General features: G+C 38.2%; 1 protein-coding gene across 2 annotated transcripts in view; it reads right to left on the bottom strand.

Moving 5' to 3' along the window:
- Positions 1–13,285, bottom strand: part of RFX7 (regulatory factor X7) — a 181,508-nt gene extending 168,223 nt beyond the window's left edge. Inside the window, exon 1 of one of the 2 annotated variants that reach the window (XM_036735415.1) lies at positions 13,125–13,285. In XM_036735415.1, coding sequence (XP_036591310.1) covers positions 13,125–13,285 — 161 coding nt within the window. The remainder of the gene's footprint in view (positions 1–13,124) is intronic. The other variant, XM_036735416.1, reaches the window with a different exon arrangement.
- Between the last annotated feature and the right edge of the window lie 12,921 nt (positions 13,286–26,206).

The raw sequence follows: 26,206 nt of genomic DNA, 5'->3' as shown, positions 1-26,206 counted from the left end.
GGAAAAAAATCTTTGTAACAAATTTCTTTAACACATATCTGAGATCTAAGCTATGTAAGGAATTAATACAAACATGTATGAATAAGAGCCATTTCCCAAGAGGTAAGTGCTCAAAGGATATGAACAGTTTTCAAATGAAGAAATGAAAGCTATGAAACAAGCATATAAAAATGTTTGAAATAATAATAAGAGAAATACAAATTAAAACAATTTTGAGATTCCATTTTACTACCATCAGATTTACAATGATAAGCAAAAAAGGGAACTTGGCAGTGTTAGAAGGGGTATGGGAGGATAAGAATACTAATGCACTGTTAAGGGAGCTCTGCATTATGCAAAGAAAAGTAAAATTACACACTAAAAGTCACTGAACTATGCAAACCACTATGCCCCAGCAATACCACTACTGTGCATACACTCCCAAATAGACCAGAGAGGGAAAGTACCCCACGTACAAAAATGGTAGCACTTTTTGTTATAGCAAAAAACTAAAAAGAAAGAAAGTGCATGCCATCAAATGAGGAATAGCTAAACAAACTGTGTTTACAACTGTAATAGAATGCTGTGCACTAAGAAATGACAAATATGACAGATTCAGAACAACCTGACGGTATTAACTGATGCAGGATGAAATAAGTAGAACCAATGGAATAACTCTACATGACAACTACAATAATATCAAGAAAAACAACTTTGAAAGATTACCAAACTCTGATTAATGCTGTGACCATTTACGACTTCATGAAGCATGTTATCTACCTCTTGGCAGAGAAGTGATGGACTGAAAGGTCAGAAAGAAACAAATTTTCAGACAGGACCAATTCTTTCTTTATACTCTGTTTAAATGGAGAGCTTCTGAGGGTGAGATATTGGGAGTTAATCTGTAGTGACAGTGAAGCAAGAAAAAAAAATATGAGAAGGAAATAACACTACTAAAATAAACATACTAAAAAAATGCACAAAAGCAAACAAAAACATTTAGAGGGGGACATAAATAGTACAATTCTCATATTACTGTGTTAACTTCAATAGTTACTTTACATATCTTAAGTTCAGCTTCATATACAATCCTCCTCCTTGTTCAGTATGATACTGAAATGTTCAAGTTTTTAAGTGCCTAAGTTCACAATAAAAAGGACTTTTTAAAGCACTGTCATCAGAGAAGCCAAAAAAAGAATTTCAGGAAGCAGGTAATTAATACATATATCACAGAAGAGTCCAAGAGAATGAGGACTCAAAAAAAAAAGCCACTGAATTTGACAAGAATTACGGTAAGTCACCAGTTTTTGAAGAAACTTTAAGAAAGCAATTTCAAATACAACAACGCAAATTTAAAAATCCAAACTGTGGAATCCAAACTCTGAGAAACAAAAGTGAATAAAAGTCCCAGAGAACATACCCCCTTATCTCAGAAGATAAGGAGGGTACACTGGGGCAAAATGTTGTATATATTGTCAGACATGGAGTATTTTTACTTAACAATATATTTAACTATTTTCCTCTATTATAAAAGAGGCAGGGAGAGAAGAGAGGTATTTATTTTTTTAAAAATACAGTTGTTGATGCTCTTTTTTTTGTACATCACTGTCTCTTCCCAATGATGCCACCAACCGTCCACAGAATTCTCCCTTGCAACTAGTAAGTACAGTAAAACAAGACAAATCAATAAACTGGCTATGTCTAAGAATGTATGCCTCATTCCAAACCTATAGTCTAAAACCACCTTTTCCCTCAGAGGCAGGAGGAATGGCGGGGGGGGAAGGGGAGGAGAATAGAGAAGAATAGTAGCTCCAGAAATGATCATGATAAACAAACAAATGTCACCAACAAAACTTCTTTTAAAAGGTGATCTTTTCAATACAATAATAGGGATAGAAAGGATAAGCTTTAGAGAAAATCAGGTAAAAATTCTTCTTTTGAGGCTGGAGGAAAGGAAAATTGGTTAAATGCAGAAAGTGATAAGGCTGTGGTGAACAACTATATGTCACGGAGCTCACCACAACAGATAATCTCAGTCTTCGTAAAGTAGTAAAGTCATCTACCAAGAATTAAGGAATTTTCTACCAATAAAGAGCTTCTACTCATAAGCACATCTTCCATTCTTCTCCCTCAAATTAATTTATACTCCTCCTTCTACTCTACTGAATCAAAGCCCATCTCAGGATTATCTGTGTCTTCTAATCTGAACAACTCCATGAGTGCTGTGCAACTGCTGTCACTAGATCTCTTGTATTTTCATTTTCCATTATCTGAATCAATCATTTTCTTTTCAAAGATCTACCCTACTCCCCTGCCCCACCCCCACCACTTTATCTCCCTAACCATTATCCTTTCCCAGTGCCCTTTCTACCATTGAACATCAAGGACCTTTGACTGAAAAAATACTGCAACAAATGTAGAAATTTCCAAGTACTACTATTCTGCTGTTGGCAGAACTATTCATCTATTTATCTGGAAATATATGTTAAGAGTTACAAAACTCATGCTCTCTGGTCCCATAATAATGCTAAGACTATATACATCCTGAGACATGACTTAATGAGAAGAAGACTCATCTGTACAAAAATCTTCATGTGGATTTATTTGAAATAGTAGAAAAACAAGAAACAGTGTCTATCAATTGGAGAATAGCAATATAATTTGTGATCAATGTAATGAGGTATTATTGTTTCATGAAATGACAAATAAAAGTAAATATGGAAAAGATATATATAAAATTATGCAGAAGCGAAGCAAATACAATCAGAAGTGACTATGACAAGCAAAAAAACTGCAAAAGTCATACTATATATATAATCTATATATACATATAGCTATGTATATACACACACAGACACATATATACACACAATGATTACCTCAGAAGTAAGCACACAACAAGTAAAATGTTATCTTTACTCTTTTGTTAGAGTTTGGGGCTTTTTTCCCTTTTATCAAAGTGTATATAGTTAGAACTGGAATTCTGCCTCATTTCAATGAAATCACAAACCACAATTCCAGTGGACCAATAAATAAAAAATGTTATCCATCTCCTGAAAGAGAGGTGATGGACTCAAGGAGCAGAACGAAACAAACATTTTCAGATACAGTCAATGTATTTGTTTTGCTTGACTGTGTATTTGTTAAAAGGGTTTTATTTTTTTCTTTTCTTTCCATGGGGAGGGGGAAGCGGGTTGGGGGTTAAGGAAAGGAAGGGTAGCAATAATATTATTTAAAAAGAAAGAAAATGAGCATCATTTAAGTATTTTTAATGCAGAGAAACAAACAGAAGTTCAGAAGGAAACATAAGCAGGACAGCTTTGAAAATAATATAATGAATTTAGTACGTACTCGAGGAAAAGAAAGCTGAATATTATAGTCATGATTTCATTACAATCTTCATCTGTTATACGTTAGATATAGAAAATGCTACCTATTTAGTGGTCACCACAATTTCAGGAATTTTCCATTTCTGAATTATTATCAATAAAATCATAAAACACCAACTACATGCCAGGCATCTTGCTGGGCACTGAGGAAAACACTTTCAGCTGAAGGGATCAGAAAAGGATTCATATACTAGATAGTGTGAGACCAATGAAGGAAGTAGGAGATTAAGGGAAGAGGACAACTTAGGTATAGAACAGCCTGCGCAAAAGCAAGGAAGGAGTCAGGAAATGGAGTGTTGTTTGAGGGAAAACAAGAGGGCTGGCTTAGCTGGACTACAAAGCATATGAACAGAGAAAGACATAATAAGGCCAGAAAGGCAGGTCAGAATCATGTTGTAAAGGGCTTTGAATGCCATAGAGTGGAGGAGTTTATACTTGATTCTAATGGCAACAGAAGACCCCTGAAATTTATGGAGCATGGCAGTCATGTGGCCAGACCTGTGCTTTAGAAAAATAACTTTGGCAGTTGTGCAGATGATAGACTGGAGTGGAAAGAGATGTGGCACCCAAAGGCCAATTAATAGAAGACTATTTCGATAGTCCAGGTGAGAGGTCATTAAAGATCTAAACTAGGGTACTGGCCACATGAAAAAAAGAGGATGGATGTGAGAGATGTTGAAGAAACAGAAACGGCAAGATTTAAGAACAGATTCTGTATGTGGGGTGAGGAAAAATGAGGTATCAAGAACAAGCCCAAGACCATGACCCTGGGTGACTGATAAGTGGTGGTATCTTCAACAGAAACAGAAAAATTTAGAGCAGGGGTTAGGTTTGGGGTAAGGGTACCAGAGAATGAGTCTGTTTTTGACATGTTTAGTTTGAGTTATCCTTGGGGTATCCAGTTTGAAACACATAATTGTTAGGGATGTGGGCTTGTATCTCAGGAAAAAGAGTGGGACTGGATATAAAGACCTTAGAGGTGTATGCGAAGAGATCATAAGTGAATCCACGGAAGCTTTATTAGGTCGCTAGGTGAGAAATTATAGAGAAATAAGAAAAAAAGAACCAGAACAGACTTAGGGTACATCCACATTTAGGCAGCATGATATGGATAAAAAGCCAACAAAGAAGACTGACAAGAAACAATAAAAAAAAGTTGAGGTAGAACCAGGAAAAAGAAAATAAAAACCAAAGAGGAGAGAATATGCATGAGGAGTCATCAGCAGTGTCAAATGCTGTAGTCAAAAAGGATGAAAATTGGAAAAGGACCATTACATTTGGTGAATAAGACATGACTTGTAACTTTGCAGACATCAGTTTCAACTGAGTGATGAGGTTGGAAGCCAAACTGTAGAGGGTTTAAAAGAGAGAAATAGGAGAGAAAAAAAAGAAGCAATGAGTATAGACAGCTTTTTCCTAGAAAGTTTGGCCATGAAAGAAAGGAGAGGTATAAGACAATAGCTTGAGGGGATGAAGGGTCAAATGAGGATCGAGATTTATTTTTAGTATCAAATAATGGTTTATTTCAAAATAGTAAAAACTCACTTATGTGGTCTAACTTCAAGAGCAGGCTGTTAATGAAAAGTTAGAATTATATACAATACCTCTTTTAATCAGCATCAGAATGGAGCATTTAAGCTAAGTGAAGGAAAAGAACCATGGTTTAGAGTTGGAACACAAGAATCTTTAAATGCCAAAACTTTTTTTCTTTATTTGAACAATTTTGATGGAAACCTTTCCAAAAATTACTGCACATATCTGTTTTCTTAACCACTGAATAAAAAATATAATTTATGACAAAAGGTCACCATCATTATTACTAATATTTACTGTGCTGCTACTATGTAAAAGCACTGTGCTAGATGTAAGGAATATACAAAAAGTTATTATCTCTGCTTTCAAGAAATTAACAATCCATTTGAGGAGACAGGGCATGTACCTAACTTCTCTGAACCTCAGTTTCCTCATCTATAAATATGGGGACTATCTAACACACTGTTGTGGGGAAAACACTACAGGGATGTGCCTGGCACTTCATAAATGCTTGTTGATTTACTGATTGAAAAATGAGTTATTATAAAGATAAGTAACAATGGATGGTAGCATGTTATATACCAGATGAATCCATCCTTTATTGCTATGAACTTTTCTACTTCTGTGGCTCTAAATGCAGATTCCTCTAATATTAATACACTATCTCCTTCTCTTTACATATATAAGCCTGCCCCTTTCTATAATGATCAGCTCAAATCTCACTTCTCCAGGAAGTCTTCCCCAAGATCAACATGAAGAAATGGCTCAATGATAAGAGCACTGGATAACCTGAATTCAAATCCCAGCTTCAAAACTTACTATGTCACCAAGGAAAATTCACTTAGCCTCTCTGAACCTCAGAGTCTATCTTAAAGTGAGTCTGATGATACATGCATTGCCTACATCACAGGGTTGTTGCAAGGAAAAGACTTTTTAAATACTGAAGAGTTATGAGTGTAAGGTATTACTACTATAAGACAATGAATGCTAACAAGAATTCAGAGAAAGAAATTATCACTAAGGTATATAAGTTGGGCTCTGAAGGGAGGAGGGTCAAAAAGCAATATGCAAAGAAGAGAAGGTAGGGAATTAGGAACACAGGAACAGTATTTACAGCAAAGAATTCAAAGACTGCAAAGCATGAAAAGGTGAGGAATGATAGCCACAAACCAAAGTCACGGACACAAAATGGGGAGAATGGAAGCTCTACTAAAAAGAGAAACAGCAGACAATTAAAGAGACCACTAACACTAAAAGGTGGTCACCTACTTTTCTCTTTGAGTCCTTGTGCCCAGATACTCATCACTTCTGTATTCTACCCACTGCTTGGTATGTTTGTTTCAAGACATGGGTGGGAATAAGAGTATGGTAGTGGGAACTCTTGGCCTTCAATGTCACTCACATTACCTTCCATTTAACATACAATAAATAAAAATATACAAGTTGCTGTACCAAGAAAAGAGATGCCTGAATTTATTAACGTTCTTAAAATGAAAGCCTACACATTACCGTCTTATCATGAATGCAATCGATTCCTGATTACAGGAATTATTCTTCATTTCATAATCTTAACCAGGGCAAGAAGACTGTTCTTTCATCAATTCAATATGCCCCAACACTGCAACCTCTTGGTTGAACAAATGATTGTTATCTCTTTTACACTGAGATCCTCCAAAAGGCAGAAGAGAGCTACTCAGAAATTTAAAACGTGCTTCTTCAAGGGGGACATGGGGCGGGGGGGTTGATGTAAGATTCTGTGAGACAAGATTGCTCCCATATTTAAAGTTCATAGCTGGAACTGCTTGAGATTTTCTGCCAGGCTGTCATAACCCTTAGGAAGGTTTCCACAATAAGTAAATTATTGTATCTGTATTAGTGGAGACAAATCACTTTTGTGATACTCCAAACAAGTAAATAATCTATAAATCATATATATTACTTTACACAGAAAATCTAAATAATAAAAATTTAAACTTTCCTATAATTTACATTTTTTTCTCTTCAAAAATTTCTATTTAAAAACTAAAGAATACCCATAACACCTTCTATACAACATATTTTTCTCCTATGACAATACAGTGGCCTCATAAGAATTTAACACCTTGAGAAATTGCTACTAGGTAGATATCTAATGTTACTTTAAGATGTCTTAATAATCTATCCCTTGTGAAGGCTCTGCTAGCTGCCTAGCAAGAGTTAAATCCACAATGACCACATTGCTCTGTGCTCACAGTATGCTATATTGCTGTTGCTCATGTTAAGGTTTATTTATTGATAAAGTCAAGCAAGTTTAGAGCAAGAAGAGACCTTGGATGTCATCTAATCTAACTCCCTCATTTTATAGATGAAGGAAGTAAAGACTGTATTTCCCTCAATTTATACTTTCTTATATTTGCAACAATTTCCTTCAGCCCCCTGATAAGATAGGAAAGGGTTTTATTATGGTTTATTAGGTTAATATAAAAATGTACTGATATTCTTCAAACATACATCATCTGAGATTACCTTATACCACCATCTTATGGGTCTTACAAGAGTTCATTTTTACACCAATGGCAGGTGCATTTTACGATGCTCATTCAACTTATTATAATTAAGTGCACTGGGGAAACTCTAAGGTATAGCATTTATCCTCGTGTAAAATTTGTAACATGAATTTTCATTCACAAAGAATGACTCAAGTTGTTTTTAACAGAGTATATGCTTCAACAAATCAGTGGAAAAAATTTGTTCGCAATTGTCAGTAGACAAGCACATAAGTAGTAAGAAAAAAGCTATCCAAATTTCTCTCCAATCTAGCTTCTCTTCTCAACGAGCTCCAAAAAATGAAAGTAGAACACTAAAATTTTATATATGCTTTTCCATAACTCCCAAACCAATGGAATCTATTAACAGGGGTCCAGTCTTACTTTTAAATACAAAATGTATCCTTATCTTAACTCTAGAAAAATCCAACAAAGGGAGGGGCTTAAAATTAACTGACTCTCCTTCTGGAGGGGGCAGTTTTATTCAAAACAGAAAAGATAGGTGCCACTTCCTCCTTTTCCATTTTGGCAGTACTTTACATGAGTTACTACCCATGTCCTCTAAGACAAGCAACGGGACTCCTTAAAGTTAAAGGGGAAACATTTAAGTGACTGACACCCCAAACATCACCATAGGACAATGTTAAATAATGAAAAAAAGGTTGACTCTAGGGCTGGAGGTCCTGGGCTCAAGTTCTGCTTCTGACACTTATTATTACCAGGATGACCGAGCAAGTCACAGTCTATCTAGACTTCAAATCTTTGAAGCATGTGAGATTCCTTTCAGCTCTAAATCTTTGATCCCATGATCTGTGACTTTAAAATTTAACTGGAGGGTTCTACAAGAAGCTGCTCATAGTAATCCACAGAAATAAGAAACTCGTCACTTAATAGCCAGTTGCTAACCTGTCATAACAGAGAAGTAACTAAAACAAAGCTGTTTGATTTTGGTTGAAATTGGAATGTATGCTGTCACTAAGTACAATCAAAATTCAAAATATACAAAAACCTGAGTGATTTTCTAGCCAAAAGAAGAGTTCTTGTCTCACCTTTACTTCTAGAGACAAATAATGAGTTGGATGAGTCTTAGTCCTTGTTCCCTTCCCCTCCTCCCCCATCTCTCTTTCATAAAATGGAGGTAATGGAGGCCGATCTTGCGGGGCTGTTTTGAGCACATGTTTATAAGTGACTACCTACAGATTTAAATTATTACATAAAGATTAAAACCGAATTCACACATCTGTTGAGTAAATATAAGCCATATTTTTACTACAATAAATACGATATCTTCTTAGAAAATGATCCTTATTTACTTAGTTAAAATTCTATATGTGACAGCCTATTTGCAAATATATACATTCTTATTCCAAGTAGGAAGATTATTGCTGTCCAAGAAGACAAGATCTTTTCATAACTTGAGGATACCTAATTACAACAGGCAGAGGAGCAACAGAAAAAAGACACTGGGTTTATGACACTTGGATTTGAATCTGGTCTCTGCTACTTACTACATGTGTGACCTTGGATAAGTCAAGTGATTTAACCTTTGCAGAGCTCAGGGATTCTTAATCTTTTTTTGTGTCTGGCAAAACATTTGAATTATTTCTCAGAATGTTTTTAAATGCATAAAATAAAATACCTAGGATTACAAAGGAATTATACTGAACTACAGTTATTAAAATATTTAAAAAAAAAACAAGATTTTTGACTGCAGGTTAAGAATTCCTGGCCTAAAAATCATTTCTGAGGTCTTTCACTTAAAGTTCAAAATCCTATGACCTTCTCAAATGAAAACTAGCTCCTCCTACTTCACCTTCATAATTTGACCCTAAAATCTTGGGATCAGAAGGAACCCGTATAGACCATGCAGTCCAATCTGTAAGTTTCTTTAAATTACTATCCCGACCTTAATTCAAGTTTGGTAACTATGTTTTTCCTTTATTAGGAAATTAATAGGAAAGAGGTGGCAATAGACAGGATAGATTTGCTAAGGACCTGGCAACATGGGGGTGAAGTAAAAGTTGCAGAAATCTGAAACAGTCCAGAAGGCAAACTCCAGTTGAATCCTCATTTGGGAAAGAAACTAACATTCCTCCTCCCTAGTCACCTCAACTCTAATTATAGCAAAATTTGGACAAACCTGTGACTGCAACATTTTAAAAAAAGTTTATATAGCATCCTTAGCACAGCATTCAATATTAAAATAGCAATCTGTGTATATAAAGATCTTTCTTTTAGAGGAAGAAGAGCCCTTTGGCTGTGCACGGAAAAATGAGAATGGAAGAAAGTGAAGAGATCAACCTGTGCCTGAGTTATGGATATTTACAAACTGATTATGCAAATATTAGTTTATTGTTATGATATATGAACAAGTTTGTATGTCCAAGAATTACCAAAAACAAAAATAATCTTGGCTGCTGCTAATTTTATTTTCTACAGAGTTGCACACAGTATGCTCTACTTAAAAGCTAACTAGGGGGCGCAATGGACAAAGTGCTGGATTTGGAGGCAGGGTGACCTGGGCTGACTCAGGTCTACAATTCCTGCCTCAGACATTTTACTAGCTGTGTGATCATGGGCAAGTCACTTAACCCTTCCCAGCCTCAGTTTCCTTATCTGTAAATGGAGGTAATTATAACATCTACATCACAGAACTGGGAGGCGCAAATGAGATAACCTAGAAATTGCTTTGCAAACCTTAAAGAACTCTATAAATGCTGGTTAAAATTTAATCTTTCATTTTCTTTCAGAGACAGGAAATCATATAATTAGGGCTAGAAGAAACCCTTAGGGGTCATCTAGTAAGACCCTCATTTTACAGCTAAGGATAATCGGTGATATGACTTGCCTATGGTCATACAGACAGTAAGTAGTAAAACCTGGTTTTCTGATTCCAAATCCTACACTTTTATTTGCAATTATAACAAATTTCTTTTATTATAATGTATTTTTAATATAATAAACAGACTAAATTACCTATGAGCTGAGATAATGAATAACTCATTGTCCAGCTAGAGGCCTACATCATATACTATATTTAATATTTGTATAGAAGGCCAAGTTCAGGCTTGTTTATGATCTAAGAAAGAAGCTGCTTTGAATTAAAATTTAAAATTCACAATAGTAATTAACCAAAAACTAAGTAGTGCAAAATTGTTCATTTCCCGGATTAGAAGGTGTCAAAAACCATCATTTTTAAAGTACTATGGTCTTAAAAATGTCTCAATGAGATGCATAAAGAGTTGTAAGCTTGCTGATCAAAATATATTTTTAATAAGTTACACATCATAACTATACATTGATACTATTTCTTAGGGGAAGCCAGGGACATGGGAATTCTTTTTTACACAAACATCTTTCTTTTACAAAACCAATGGAAATTCAATCTTTAGGGGGGAAAAGGCAATAAATATTGAATATATCCATTACTGCTATTTAGTCAACATAATATGAAAAGTGAAGTAGTCTAAAGTTATAAATACAGTATGAAAAGGGAAGTAATTTTGCAAATAGGATCTCTAAGACACAAAATTAAATATCAATGTGTTAGTATGATTTTCCAATAGATATAATTAAGTAGGTTAAGTTTAAGATGTTTCCTATCTAAGTTTTCAGAACAGGTGCTAAGAACTGATTTATACTGCCTGTAGGTAAGAGAAGTTTCACATATGTTAAAGATGTCAAGTGACTTAAGTTGTAAAGGTCATATGAATATGAAGCATCAAGAGAGAGAACGATTAATAACCCTCATGAAAAAAATCTAACACCACTATTCGACTAATTTTCATTGTTCTTAACAATTCCCTATGTTAACTATTCTAATGATTATTTTTAAGAGAAAAAGTGAAAGTTCATTCATTTTTACTCTCTTCCTAATTAAAAATTATACTCCATTCTACTTTTTAAAATGCTCTATCTTCAAGGTTTTTAGTAGCCATTTTGTCAACTTGGACATGATACCTCATTTAAATGTAATGAAAACATGGAAGCTAAATTCAATTTGATGATGGTTTCAGGGAAGCTAATTTATACCACGCTGATAGAAGAAACACCAATTTTATTAAAATCTTAACAGTAAAAGCTATAAAGTTAAGCATCTCCCTCAGTTATGTATTTTTGAGCCCTACATCCTGAAACTGTAAAGAAAAAAAATCTTTGTCTGACCTATTCCAGGTAAGTTACAATATGACTTATCATGTGAAGATCCAAAAAAATTTCTTCATTAATTTACACTTCAATTTTTTAAACATCTGTATTGCAAACAAAATATTCAACTGCCAACTACAGTACAATGTGAAACTATTAATTGACCTATTTCGTATTACCAAGATAACCTGGACACATGGACCTTTCAGGAAAATAATGTAAACTACTATATGAAAAACACCAGTTCCACTTTTCAAACTTAGCACATTTAATTTCACTAACTTCATTACTGTTTTATAGCAAATTTTATGCAAAGACCAGATAGTCTTCAGATGGGTCTTTTATAAAGTTAAAAATAAAATTTAAGGCTCTTTGGGTGTAATACAGCAAAATGATGGGCCTGAAAAGATGTCTATTTTGATCTCAAGGATTTAACAAAAACATTAGAATTATATTTTGGCGTTCTTAAAAAAAGGTAACTCATAAACTAAATTCTAAAGAATATTGTGCTTTCCTTAAAAAGAGTGCTACACCAAAAAATATGAGTTAATATGCAACTCCTCATGAATTCATTAAGACCAAGGTATGATCTTTCTGAAATAAAGATTTGCAACCAAAAGAGAGGTTGTTATAATAAGCACTCCTTACTTACACTTAAACAGAAATAGGTTACCTAACTCAAGCAATCTACTTTATAATGAAAAGACCACCATCATTCAAGAGCTCACCTTAATACCAAATTACTGAATAGTCATACACTAACCAAAAAATAACGCAAGAGGACATCTGATTTGACTTAATCTTGATTTTCAAACATCATTAAGAACAGTAAAAGAAATAATAGTAAACCTTTACTGGAAGGCCGGTTCTTATTCTCTAAAAAACAAAAGATCATACTATGGTCTGTGAGAATACACATTTAAATTAAAATGTCATGTTTTGGAGTAGCATATTTCTTCAAAGGAAATGCAGAGAATGAACTCCTTCTGGAAGGCTTACAGTCTTGGAATAAACAAGACAAAAACATCTAGAAAGGGTAGCTAAGCCAAAAGAGAGACAGACACATACACAATCAGGTTTTACGCTGCATATTAATATTCTTACGCACAATGGTCTGTTTGGCGAAAATTCACAATACACTTCTTTCCCTCTCCCTGTATGAATGCAAAAAGGAGTAAACACATTTCACATTCCCCACTCCTAGATACATGCTACCATCATGCAATCTAACTTATTTTCTATCCCTCCGCCTCTCACACAAAGTGCAATATCAAATAACTTGTTAATCTGCAGTCACAATGGGGGGGGGGGGGGTTGGAGAGGCAGACCCAGGTTTACATATTTAAAGAGCACACGCCTCCAAAGGTCCTATAAATGTGCACCAGACTCAGGAAACCCACATGCAACGAATGCATCAAGCAGCTCCTCCGCTTGCTTGCTCGCTTGCTCGCTCGCTCCCTCGCTCCCTCCCTCTCTTCCCCCCTCCCCTTCACCCCTTTGCAGCAGAAATGTGCCTGGGCTTTTCTACCCCTGCGATGGAGGATCCTCTTACCAGATGGAGTTCTTGATCTTGTGTTGCAGCGCGCGGGCCTCCGTCCCCGGCAGCCCGGGCACCAGGGCTGGCAGAGCCACCCCCGGGCTGGGAGTGCTGGGGGGGAGCTGCTGATGGGCATCGGGCTGCTGTGGTGGTGGTTGTTGTTGTTCCTCTGCCATCGCTGCTGGAGGGGTGGGAGGGAGGATGGGGGGCGGGGGAAGGGGGAGGGGGAATTGAAGGGGAGGGGGAGGAGGAAGAGGAGGAGGGAGGAGAAGGAGGAGGAGGAGGAAGAGGAAGGAAGGAAGCTGGATAAACTAGGCCTTTACCCCAGGGCTCGAGTGAGTCGCTTTCTCCTGCTGCCTGGGGAACATCACCGGGGAGACCGAGAGGCTCCTCGCGGTGGGGGAGCCTCAGCGGGGCAGGGGCATCCCGGCTGCCTCAGCCCGCCGCCGCCGCCGCCACTGCCTCCCTTCGGGGGCCGGCCGGGGAGGGGGCGCTCGACGAAGACGACGACTGGGGGAGGGCAGATGGGGTGGGGGCGGAGAAGAGGGGGTCCCCCAAGCCCGGGAAGAACGGCTCCGCGGGGACTTGGCCGCCTTGCCTTCCTCTGCCCTCACGTCTCCCGACTGCCGGGCTGCTGCAGCCCCCGGCTCGGCTGGGCGCCACTCGCCGCCCGCCCGCCTCCCTCCCTAGCTAGCTCCCTGCCCTCCTGCCTCCAGCCTCCAGCCTCCAGCCTCCTGCCTCCAGCCCGCCGCTGCTGCCGCCGCCGCCGCCGCCGCCGCCGCGGCCGCCGCTGCCCTGCCAGCCCCGGAGGCAGCCCGAGTGCGCGCAGCCGCACTGCGGCCCGCCCGGCGCAGACAGCGAAAACACCTACCGCTCAGACGGCGGCAGCGGCGGGAGGGGAGGGGACGGAGTGTGTGTGTGTGTGCGCGTGTGTGTATGTGTGCCTCGGTGTGTATGTGTGTGAGCGCGTGTGTGTGCATGGGCATGTGCCCCAGCGGGAAGTCTTGTGCCAACCGAGTGTGTAGGGAGGAGGAAGAGGAGGCAAGTCGTGGTCAAGGAGAGGAAGGGAGGAGATGAGGGGAGCTGATGGTGGGCACAAGGAAGGAGAGTGAGGGGCGCAGGACGGAACAGGTGGAGGAGGCCTTGGAGAAAGGAAGAAAAGGAGAAAGCCAGGAACCACATTTTATTAAATAACACTAGTTGTCCAAATGAGACTTCTTCCTAGGAGTTTAAAGATACTGAAAAACAGCCATCTGTCATGCCCCTGTACAACAGGTGAAGATTATTTTTCTCTTTATGCTTAGGAAGCTAGAACAGTACATAGGAGTGAAATTGGTTAAGAGTTTAGGCCTTTGACTTTGCAGTGGCTCCCCAAGAGGAGGAGCTACACTGTTACTCCCAGTCTGCTCAGAAAGTTGACCTCACTGTAAACCTCATAACCAAAAAAAAAAAAAAACAGTTAATCAATCGATAAGCATTTATTAATCGACTACTATGTTGCCAGGCACTGTGATGGTAGCTGGGATACAAATACAACAGAGACAGCCCTTTTCCTTAAAGAGCTTATATTCTACCTCTGAGATAAAACATGTTCCCATATGATAAGTAGATGCGGCATGTACAAAATAAAATGCCTCTAAAATTAATAGAGTATCAAAGTCCTCCATAATCCGGCCTCAGTGTACCTATTGGACCTTAAAACTGAACCCATTACAGGAATTTGCAATTTCAAGTAGGTGGGTCCTGTTACTACCATCCCTGCCATGTACTGTGCTCATTTCCTTTCTGCCCCATCCCTAAAATGTCCTTCCTCCTCTCCACCTGTCCAAATTCAATTTAAGCAACCAGGAACCCTGCCCAAATCTTTGAGATAGATTATTTCAACAACCATAACCACTAATGATAATGATACATTTCCCCAAATCCTCCCTGCCTTTTCCTTATTAACAGCCTTGGGACTAAAATATAGCCTTTGTGTATCCCTCTCTGTGTACTGAAATCCTATGCTTTTCTTAAAACCGGGCCACCAATTCAATTTGATAAACATGTTAAATGCCTATTATGTGTAGGGTTCACTGGGACAGGATCCATGTATACAAATACAAAAATGGTGCAATCTTTGCCTTCAGGGAACTTATATTACAGTGGGGGATATAATATGAGTGTGTATCTGTGTGTGTATACATATACAATGCATACACACATATGTTATATGTATATATTTCCTTATGTATATTATACATATACATACACACAATGCATATGCACATATGTAATCTATATAAATATAATGTATACATTTACTTATGCCTATAATGTATACATTATCTACACACACAATACATAGACACACGTAATATGTACATATTTACTTATGTATATTATATATTTATGCACATATGTAATGTATACATATTAATATAATGTACATATACTTATGTATATAATGTATGGATTATTTTTACATACACACAATGCATATGCACATGTGTAATATGCATATGTTGATATAATGTACACATTATATATATACATATTTATACATATATACACACGTACCCAAAGTAATTTCAAGGAGAAGGGAAAATTTCAAGAGGAAGAGAACACTAACAGTTGAAGATATCCTGAAAGGCCTCGGGTGTTACCTGAGTTGTGCTTCCAAGGAAGTGCTTTCTCTGTGCTGGAAGTACAAAGAAACCCCCGAAACAGTCCTTGCCCTCAAGAAGCTCACTTTCTAATGGGGGAGGGGCGACAAAGACACAAAACAACTAAGTACCGACAAGATATATATACAGGGTGTTCCTAAACTCTGGACACAAAGGCAAAAATGCATATTTTCAAGAAATGAAATTTTCAACAACATTTTATTTAATTGGAATATTAAGAAATAACATCTTCAATATGATTTCCATCATTCGTGATGCAAAGATTGATGCACTTTGCAATATTCACATGAACTCGATGTAGTAACTCCACATTGCCATCAATTTTAGCACATTCACTCTTTATGCATTCAATCAAGTGTGTTACATCTGTGATTTTCATTGAGTACACCTTCTCCTTTAGCATACCCCAGAAAAAGAAGTCACTTAACAACAGAGTCTTCAGTGAAATGGTTAATGAGATATTAATGAGATTTCCTATGTGTCCAGACTTTAGGGACACCCTGTAAATTAAATCGGAGGCAATCTCAGAGGAAAGACTACCCATGGGGGAAGGGGTGTGTCTAGAAAGGCTTATTACAAAAAGTGGAAATTTAGCTGAGATTTTAAGGAAGCCAAGAGGCAAAACTGAAGTGGGAGAGCTTTCTAGACATGGGGAATAGTCAATGAAATTGCAAAGTTCTGGGAGACAAACTGATGTGTCAGGAAGGGCTCAGAGGCCAGAATCACACTAAATCATAGAATATGTAAAGGGGTATATAGTTCTAAGAAGACTGGAAAGATAGGAAGGGGGCGGGTTGCGAAGGCTTCAAAAGCCAAAGGATTTTATATTTACCTTAGGAAGTAAACAGATGTCATTGGAATTGAGTAGGGGGGTGACGTGGTCAGACCTGCCCTTTAGGAAGATCTCTGGCTGCTGAGTGGAAGACGCATTACAGTGGGGAGAGACTTGAGGCAGAGAGGCCAAAAAGAAGACATTGCAATAATGCAGGCATGAGGAAATGAAGGCCTTTTTCAGGATGGTAGCAATGTCCAAGAAGAGAATGGGTGAGTATGAAACATGTTGTAAAAAAAATGGACAGGAGTTGGCAACATATTGGGTAGGAAGGAGGGGTGTAAAACAGATTGGAGAGCCAAAGATAATCAGTTTTGAGCCTGTATGATTGTAAAGATTGTAGTGCCTTCGAGAGTATTAGAGGGGAAAAGGAGGGTTTGAGGAGAAATATAATTAATTCAGTTTTGGACATACTGAATTTAAGACATCCACAGGACATCTAGGTCATGATGTCTAAATAGGCAAATGGAGATGTGGGACTGGAGGTAAGGAGAGAAGTTAGGACTGGATAAGTAGATCTGTTGTTTGTCCTTTGTTTTCACAGAGGACCAATGATATCACAGGGCTCAACTTGCTAATGAATTGGATTTAAGTGAGGCAGAGTTGCACAGTTGTCTGCCTCACTTTCTCTTCCAGAGTCATTGAAGTCCAGTGGCAGGACGAAAGTCAAGACTACTGGTGATGGCCCAAGGTGCAGTGGATGACCTTGATGCTCTACAGCACCTTCTTCAGCCTCCTTCATGACCGTCAGAACAAATTGTTCTCGTTCATCCATTCCTCTAGAAGATGTCTTCACATTTTTGGGGTAGCCATCCCCCTAACTCACTGACAGATTTGAGGCCTGTCAGTTACACTCGACCTGGTTTAGCCCGTCTGCTGAGATGGCTTACCGGGGTGTGGGCACTGCACATGCTACAGCTTCTTGGAGCCAATGGTGAAAGTTGGGCAAAGGTGAATCCCAAAGTTGGATAAGCAGCCTTGAAAAGGACTTAGCAAGTCTTCACACCAGAGGTGATAGTCCTCCATGAACACATGGAACTCACAATAGGGTTAGAAGAGGCAGGGATATATGGAAGAGTAGGAAGTTACAGTTTTGGATTATGGACCTGGTATGACAATTCTTGTCTGGAGCTGAGGTGGATTGGAGGCACAGGTTAGCGTGTCATAGATTTAGAGCTGGAATTGGACCTAAGAAGCCATCCAGGCCAACCCATTCAATAGTGAGGGTGAGAGGTAGCGTTTGAACTCAGAGCTTCCTGCTTCCTGGTCCAATGCTTTTCCTCTAATATGTCACACCCTAGTACATCTAAATCATAGTCATAGAGATGATAATTAAACATCCAGAAGTTGATGCGATCACTAAGTGAAATAATATACAGAAAGGAAAAAAGAGGGTTCAGAACAGAACCAGAACACATATGGTTAATGGGCATTACTTAGATGAAGACCAAGAAGGAGCAGTCAAACATATGGGAGGAAAATAGCGAAGAGCAATATCACAAAAAAAAAAAAACCTAGAGAAAAGAAAGTATCAAGGAAAAGAGGGTGGCTGACATTTAGTCAGTCAAACATTTATTAAACACCTGCTCTAATGCCAAGAAGTGTGCTAAGCACTGGGGACACACAAAAAAAGGCAAACACAAGTCCTGTCCTCAAGGTTCTCGTAGTCTAATGGGGAGATAACATGCAAACAAATATCTACAGACAAGCTATATAAAGAATAAATAGGAAGTAACTTAGAGAGTGAAGGAATTAGAATTAAAAGAGGAAAGGCTTCCTGTAGAAGATTGGATTTTACTTGGGACTTAAAGGAAGCTAAGGAAGTCAACTGGCAGATTTAAGGAAGGGGAGCATTCCAAGCATGGAGAGGTCAGCCAGAAAAAAAATGCCCATTAAATGCTGAAAGATACAGTGTCTTATTTGTGGAACAACTAGGAGGCGAGTGTCACTGGATCCGAGTAGATGGTCAGGAATAAGGTGTAAGAGGACTAGAAAGGTAGGAGGGAGCTAAGTTATGAAGGGCTTTGAACACCACATAGAGAATTCTATATTTGATCGTGGAAGTGATAGGGAACCACTGGAGTTTTTTGAGTAGCTTGAAGCTGTCCTTTAGGAAATTCACTTTAGCAGCCAAAGGAAGAATGGTTTATTGTGGGGAGAGACGAGATAGGTAGACCCACCAGCAGGCTCTTGCAATAGTCCAGGCATGAGGTGGGAAGGGCCTACACTGGAGTGGTAGGAGCATCAGGAGAAAGAACAAGGTATATGCAAGAGTTGTTGCAAAGGTAAAATTGACAGGCCTTGGCAACAGAGTGAATATGGGATTGGGAGAGAATAAGGAGTTTAGGATGGCACCTAGGTTTCAAGCCTGGGAGCCTGGGAAGATTGTATTACCTTCAATAGTAATATGCAAGATGGGGAGGGAGGGGCGTGGGGGGGGGGATTAGGGGAAAGATAATGAGTTCAGTTTTGGATATGTTGAGTTTAAGATGTCTACGAGACATCCAGTTTGAAATGTCTGAAAGGCAAGTAGAGATGTGAGATTGGAGAACATCAAAGTGATTAGGGCAGGAAATGTAGATTTGAGCATCATCAGCGTAAAGATGGTAATTAAATCCATAGGATCTGATGAAATCACCATGTGAAGCGGTATAGAGAAAGAAAAGAAGAAGGAGGCTCAGAACAGAACCCTGTCCTGGACAGTGTCAAAGGCTGAAGGAAGGTCAAGAGAAATAAGGAGTAAGAAATTTGCCCAGAGTCACACAGCTAGTATATACTGTGTCATAGGCAAGCCTTGAGCTTAGGTCTTCCTTACGCTAGGACAGTTCTCTATACACTAAAGTTCTTTCCCTTTTTAAATGTTTTTTTTATTTAAATATTTTTATTTTTCCAATTACATGTAAAAGAAGTCTTTAATATTCTTTTTTTTTTAAATTTTGAGTTCCAAATTCTCTCCCTCCCACTCCTTCCCCCCATCTGAAAATGGCAAACAGTTTGATGTAGGTTATACATGTGCAGTCATGCAAAACATATTTCCATATTAGTCATATTGTGAAAGAGAATACAGACAAAAAAACACACAAACAGAAGTGAAAATAGTACATTTTGATCTGCATTCAGACTCCATCAGTTCTTTCTCTGGAGGTGGACAGCATTTTTCATCATAAGTCCTTCGGAATTGTCTTAGATCATTGTCTTGCTGGCAATAGTTCCACAAGTGATCATCATACAATATTGCTGTTACCGCGTACAGTGTTCTGGCTCTACTAACTTCACTTTGCATCAGTTCATGTAAGTCTTTCCATGTTTTTCTGAAAGCATCCTGCCCATCATTTCTAATGGCACAATAGTATTCCTTCACAATCATATACCACAGCTTGTTCAACCATGCCCCAGTTAATGAGCATGCCCTCAATTTCCACTTCTTTGCTTCCATAAAAAGAACTGCTATAAACATTTTTATACATACAGGCCCTCATCCATTTTTTTAATCTCTTTGGCATACAGACCTAGTAGTGCTATGGATGGGTCAAAGGGTATATGCACAGTTTTATAATCCTTTGGGCATAGTTCCAAATTGCTCTCCAGAATAGTTGGAGCAGTTCAAAACACCAACAATGCATTAGTGTTCCAATTTTCCCACATCCCCTCCAACATTTATCATCTTCCTTTTCTGTCATATTAGCCAATCTGAAAGGTATGACGTGGTACCTCAGAGTTGTTTTAATACGCATTTCTATAAAATCAATAGCAATGTAGAGCACTTTTCATATGACTTTAGATAGCTTTGATTTCTTCATCTGAAAACTGCCTATTCATATCCTTTGACCATTTATCAATCGGGAAATGACTCATGTTCTTATAAATTTGACTCTGTTTTCTATGTATTTGAGAAATGAGAACTTATATACTACAATTTTGAATCATATTACACTTTGTATTACGATATTCTCTCTGATGCCCTCACTTTATGAAGAAGACCCTGAATTCTCAAAGAACACAATAGAGCACAAGTTCTACAATACTGGAAAGGCTTCCAGAAGAGTTCTTAGTGTTTAGCGTTAGCCTGTGTTTGCTTTCCAATGACCAATCCTGCTAGGTACAGAGAGGCTCATCACCAATAGGATAGCCAGTAGGTGATGAATTCTTTGGTCATGGCAACCCATGCAACAAAAAAAAAAAATTACAAAATCACCTTCAGTCTTGTTCAGCCCCCTTCAGTTGTTTCAGTGACAACGGCAGAATAACAGAAAAGAGGGCAGAGGATAATCAATCACCCAGTCAACAAGTATTTATTAAGTCCTACTATGTACCAAGCACTGAGAATACAAATGCAAAAAATTAGATATACCAACTAACAATTGCCCAATTAATGTTCTAGAAGTTCAAGCTGCCTAGAAATATTATTAAATGAGACCTATGATGACTCAAAACATTTGGCCTAACTACACAGAAAAAAACCAAGTGTATGAAGAATTCCAATTGTCTACAATATGATAAACCGTTAGATGGATAGTCCATAGAGCTTATATATCAATAAACATATCTTAGAGAGTATAGTGTACAGGGAAAATGGACCCAGAATTGAATGAAAGTAAACTCTAATGCAGTTGGAAAACTGTTAATTCCTAAAAGCATAATACATATCATCAGAGAAAAATGGATGATCAGAAAGGGGAGGAAGGAAACAAGTGTTAATATAGTACCTCCTCTGTGCCACGCACTGTGCTAAGCACTTTATAAATATTGTCTCATTTGATCCTCGCAACAACCCAAGAAGTGAGTGCTATTATTATCCCCATTTTACAGTTGAGGAAACTGAGGCAGACAGAAATGACTTGCCCAGGGTCACTCAGCTAGTAAATGCCTGAGACTTGATTTGAATCCAGGTATTCCTGACGCCAAGTCCAGTGCTCTATTCATTCAGCCACCTTGCTATGTGTGGGACATGGATCAGTCATGTATTTAGACTGGATTAAGTTAATAAAATTCAATATAAAATTCAGACAAGGGTTAAGTAATAAAGAGCCTGCATGCTATATGGATACACTCAGAGAACTAGAGAGTGGATTCCCTTCAAAAGAAATGGTTAAGAGTTGCACTAGATAAAAATTGTGGATGATATGCAGTTGTCTTTGTTGGAGGGAGGATCCACAAGAGTGAGATCACACACATCCATTAAAATTATAGCATGATGCCTCTTATCTTCCATAAACTCATTCAGATCAGAGACTGTATATTATTCATCTTTGTAGATTTCAGCATCGTTCTTCATACACTGCTCTTTCAACTTAAATTTATGAATTATAAACTTATTAATAACTATATAATAATAATAATAATATTAGCTGGCATTTATATAATGCTATGTGCCGAGCAGCGTGCTAAGTGCTTTAAATATTATCTCATCTGATCCTCCGCATAAACTTAGGAGGTAGGTACTATTATGATCTTCGTTTTGCAGCTGAGGAAATTGAGGCAAACAGAGGTTAAGTGATTAGCTCAGGGTCACACAGCCATGTGTGAAGCTGCATTGAACTCAGGTCTTCCCGACTACCAGACCCAGTGCTCTATCCACTGTGCTATCTAGCTGCCTCTAATAATGCCACTGCCATTACCTAGCTGATGTCATTTAAAAATGTATTCAAAACTGATAGAGCTTTATTCATGGTCACAAAGTATTTTACACAGACAACTCATTGGAGTATCAGAGCACTCTAGGAGATAAAGTATTATTATCTCTATTTTACAGGTGAGCAAACTGAGCCTGAGGGGGGCTAAGTAATTTGCACAAGGTAACATAGTAAGTGACAGAGCCAAGACTTAAACCAAGGTCTTTGGACTACCACTAGGAAAGCAGCAAGGTGGTTTGGTGGATAGAGCACTGGGGCTGGAGTCAGGAAGATCTAAGTTCAAATCCAGCCTTACCAGCTGTGTGACGCTGGGCAAGTCACTTGACTTCTCTTGCCTCAGTTTACTCAACTGTAAAATGGGGATAGTAATAGCACTTATCTCGTTGTGAAGATCATATGAGATCATATTTGTAAAGTACTTAGCACATTGCCTGGCACATAGTAGACGTTTTATACATATTTATTTCCTTGTTCCCCCTCTTTTCACTAGAGACCTTGGCTCCCAATTGAACCATCTAGTAGTTTGGAGCTACTTCAGGACCCCTAATCCATCCTTCCAGTGATTGTAGCTTCCCCTTTGAAAATGAAAACACCTGATTAAATACAGATAGGACTCCTTTAAGGCCATAAAAGTTAACTACGCAGGACAGGGCTGAGCAGATAGGCCTGTATTATTTCAACCTAAAATCCAGAAAAAGGTAAAAAGGTTATGCAGAATCTTCTCTAGAACTATGATGCTAACCTCTGGGAGCCCTTCAGCTTTGACTCCTCTGTCCCAGTTTCTGAGTCTAACATATGGATTCCTTAGCCACTACTTCAGATCCCTTAGACTTTGGACTATATATGCCATCGCTTCCTTACTTTGTTGTGAATCTGATTAACCTGGACTTCCTGATCTCATGACTATTTCACATGCTGCCTTTGGTTAGAACTCTAGTGACCAGGACCACTGACCACCACCTATCTACCCAGAACCCCCTAGTCCTTACCAGTAGACCAAAGACCCCACATCCCCTGTTCCTACTGCTTCCTTGTCTGACCCTGGACATGTGAGGGTGGAGCAGCCAGGCATCCCCATTGATTCAGAATGTAATTCTTCCATGAAGCCTTCAATATGGACTCCAATCCATGCTTATCTCTCTTTTTTCTGAATGCCTATTGCACAATATTTAATTATTTGCTAATCTCAAACAAAACTGTAGTAAGCTTCTTGAAGACTGGGGTCTTAATTTATACTTCTTTTATATACCACCTATAGCAGGTGCTATAGCCCATGATCAAAGTAAAAAAAAAACTTTTTTCTGAAATGTTACCTAATAAAGATTTCTAATGGATATAGTGGTCTTTCTGAGAGTTTCTAGCACCTCTCCCCCTCAATGTTACCTTGCATCTATTTGGCATATTCAGACATACATATATATGTATATATACACATATACATATAGATACACACACATATATATACAAATATATTTATGTATATTTGTTTACACATATATCCCCAATAGAATAGATGCTCCTTAAGAGTGAGGACTATTCACTTTTGTCTTTATACCTCCAGCACTTACTACAGTGCTTATAGTAAGCACTTAAGAAATGTTTGTTGATAAAATGGGAATCATCATCAATAAATGCTTATTGAATGCATGTTATTATTACAAATAATGAGAGTTTATTAAATGTAGAGAAAGAAAGGGCCCTATCTTATTTCCCTTTTTCTTTTCTCCTTTAAATCAATCCTATCTCCTTTCTGTTTTCCTTTCCTTTTGGGTGGCATAGTGGATAGAATGCCAGGCCTGGGGTCAGGAGGACTTGATTTCAAATCTAGCCTCAAATACTTACTAGCTGTATGACCCTGGGCAAGTCACTTAACCCTATTTGCCCCAGTTTCCTCACCTATAAAATGAACTGGAGAAGGAAATGGCAAACCACTCCAATATCTTTGCCAAGAAAACCCCAAATGGGGTCACAAAGAGTCGGACATGACTGAAATGACTCAACAACCTATTATCTTCCTATGCCTAATCTGTTACTTCCTATGCCATCTACTTTCCTTGTCCTTTGGAGCTGACAATCAGAAGATATAACCAAGCCTGGTATTATGTTTAGGCAAAATAAGTGGTCACTTTTATGCTTTGATTCAAAGTACATTGGAAAGACTTTTCACCTCCAAGTGTCTCCCCTACTAATAATGCTATGCATTTTCCACTCCTGAAATTCTTTCCCTCCTCATCTTGCCTCTTGACTTCCTTCTAGTAACAGCTAAAATCCCAGCTTCTAGCAGAAGCCTTTCCTGATTCCCCCTTAGTGTTAGTGCTTTCATTCTGTTGATCTCCAGTTAATTATATTTTTATGCATTTGTATTTATATTTATGTATATATGTATAAATACATATCTGTACATAGTTGTTTCCATGTTGTCTCCGCCATTAGACTGTGAGTTTCTTGAGAGCAGGAATTGTCAGTGCTGAGCACAGTGCCTGGGACATAGTAAGTGCTTAATAAAATGATTGTTGAATGACTGTCAGAAATTCTATCATTAACACCCCATTCTTTTGGATTAAATATTGACCTATTTAGGTACCTTCTTTTAAAGTACAAATACATATGAGAAGAGTTAACACCTTTTGAGTTTACCAAGTTTTCTTTTAGCAACATTAGATACTTGGGACAGTAGGGCCATACAAGAATAAAATACCAGTGAGGAGACTTGAAGTGCCAAAGACAAAAAGTGGCCAACTTTACAGTTTTGCCCTGGGCTGTGGGCCTGGTATGACAATCACACATTGGCAAATCTGCATAGTCTTTTTCATGTGGAAAAACAATGCTCTATGACCCAGAAATGGGAATTATGACAAAGCAAACACATTCCCCATGCTATTAAAACAAAATTTTAGGTAAGAAAAAAACAGATCACATAGTTGTCCACATACTGAACAAAGTATTGAAATTAATTTGTTGTATACAAATCACTCTTTTGGGTACTCTGAAAGGGATAAAATGTATTTAATATTTTGAGTTCTTCAAGTAAAAGCTACTATGAATGTGTATTACTTTTAGGAAGAAATTTTCGATTATATTAATATTTCTTATAGCCCCCTTCGCACCCCCCCCAAAAAAACCCCTTCTGGTTTGTTAGACTAGCCTTTGTCTACCCAACAAGTTCTTCATGTCCTAGTCACATTGGAACATAGATCTAGAGGTGAAGGAAGCCCAGGAGTCATCTAATCTAATCCTCTCATGTTATAGATGAAGAAACTGAGGCTGAGGAAAGGTAAGTGACCTGCTCATAGTTTCATAGGTACTAAACACCAAAGGCAGGATTTGAATGCAGGTCTTCTGATTCTAAAGTCATTGATCTTTCCATTACATCATATTCCCTTGTCCTGCCTGGTTCTCCCTTCCCTCCTACCCTGGCTTTTTTCTGAAACCTGCCATATCTGGAACCTTTCTCTTTCCTAGTGTGGCACCCACATCTCATGTCACTCACCACAGTTTCACCTCACTGACAGTCAGGTTCTGAGAGGTTCCAAGGGTAACACAGAGGAGTCGTGGCACCTAATGACGGTGATCCCCTTCTAATGTGTCCCCCAGTATCAATCAACCAGTAACACTCTAATAGTTTGTAGAAAATGGGTGTTTACTGAGAAGGTATAGCAAGAAGAATAATTACAAATATCTCTACCTCTAGCCCCATAATCCTAGGGACTTAATCTCCACTTGCACACATGTAAGGTTTCTAGGGAGAGTGAGCTCGAAGTACAATGGGGAGTGAGGCTTATGTTTAGAGAACATGTACAATGAGGGTTACCAGCTAACTTTTTTTTTTTGCTTTGCGGAGTCCTCATAAGTTCCTTTTTAGATGTAGCTCTCTGTTGGGTTTGGTATATATTCACAACATCCCTGTTTTAGAATTCATAAGCAGCATTTCTCCCCATCATGAGGAGTCACAATCTCTTGCATTTT

Source organism: Trichosurus vulpecula, chromosome 8 (genome assembly GCF_011100635.1).
Source record: "Trichosurus vulpecula isolate mTriVul1 chromosome 8, mTriVul1.pri, whole genome shotgun sequence".
NCBI lineage: Eukaryota > Metazoa > Chordata > Mammalia > Diprotodontia > Phalangeridae > Trichosurus > Trichosurus vulpecula.
This window is presented reverse-complemented; position numbering and strand designations above follow the sequence as displayed.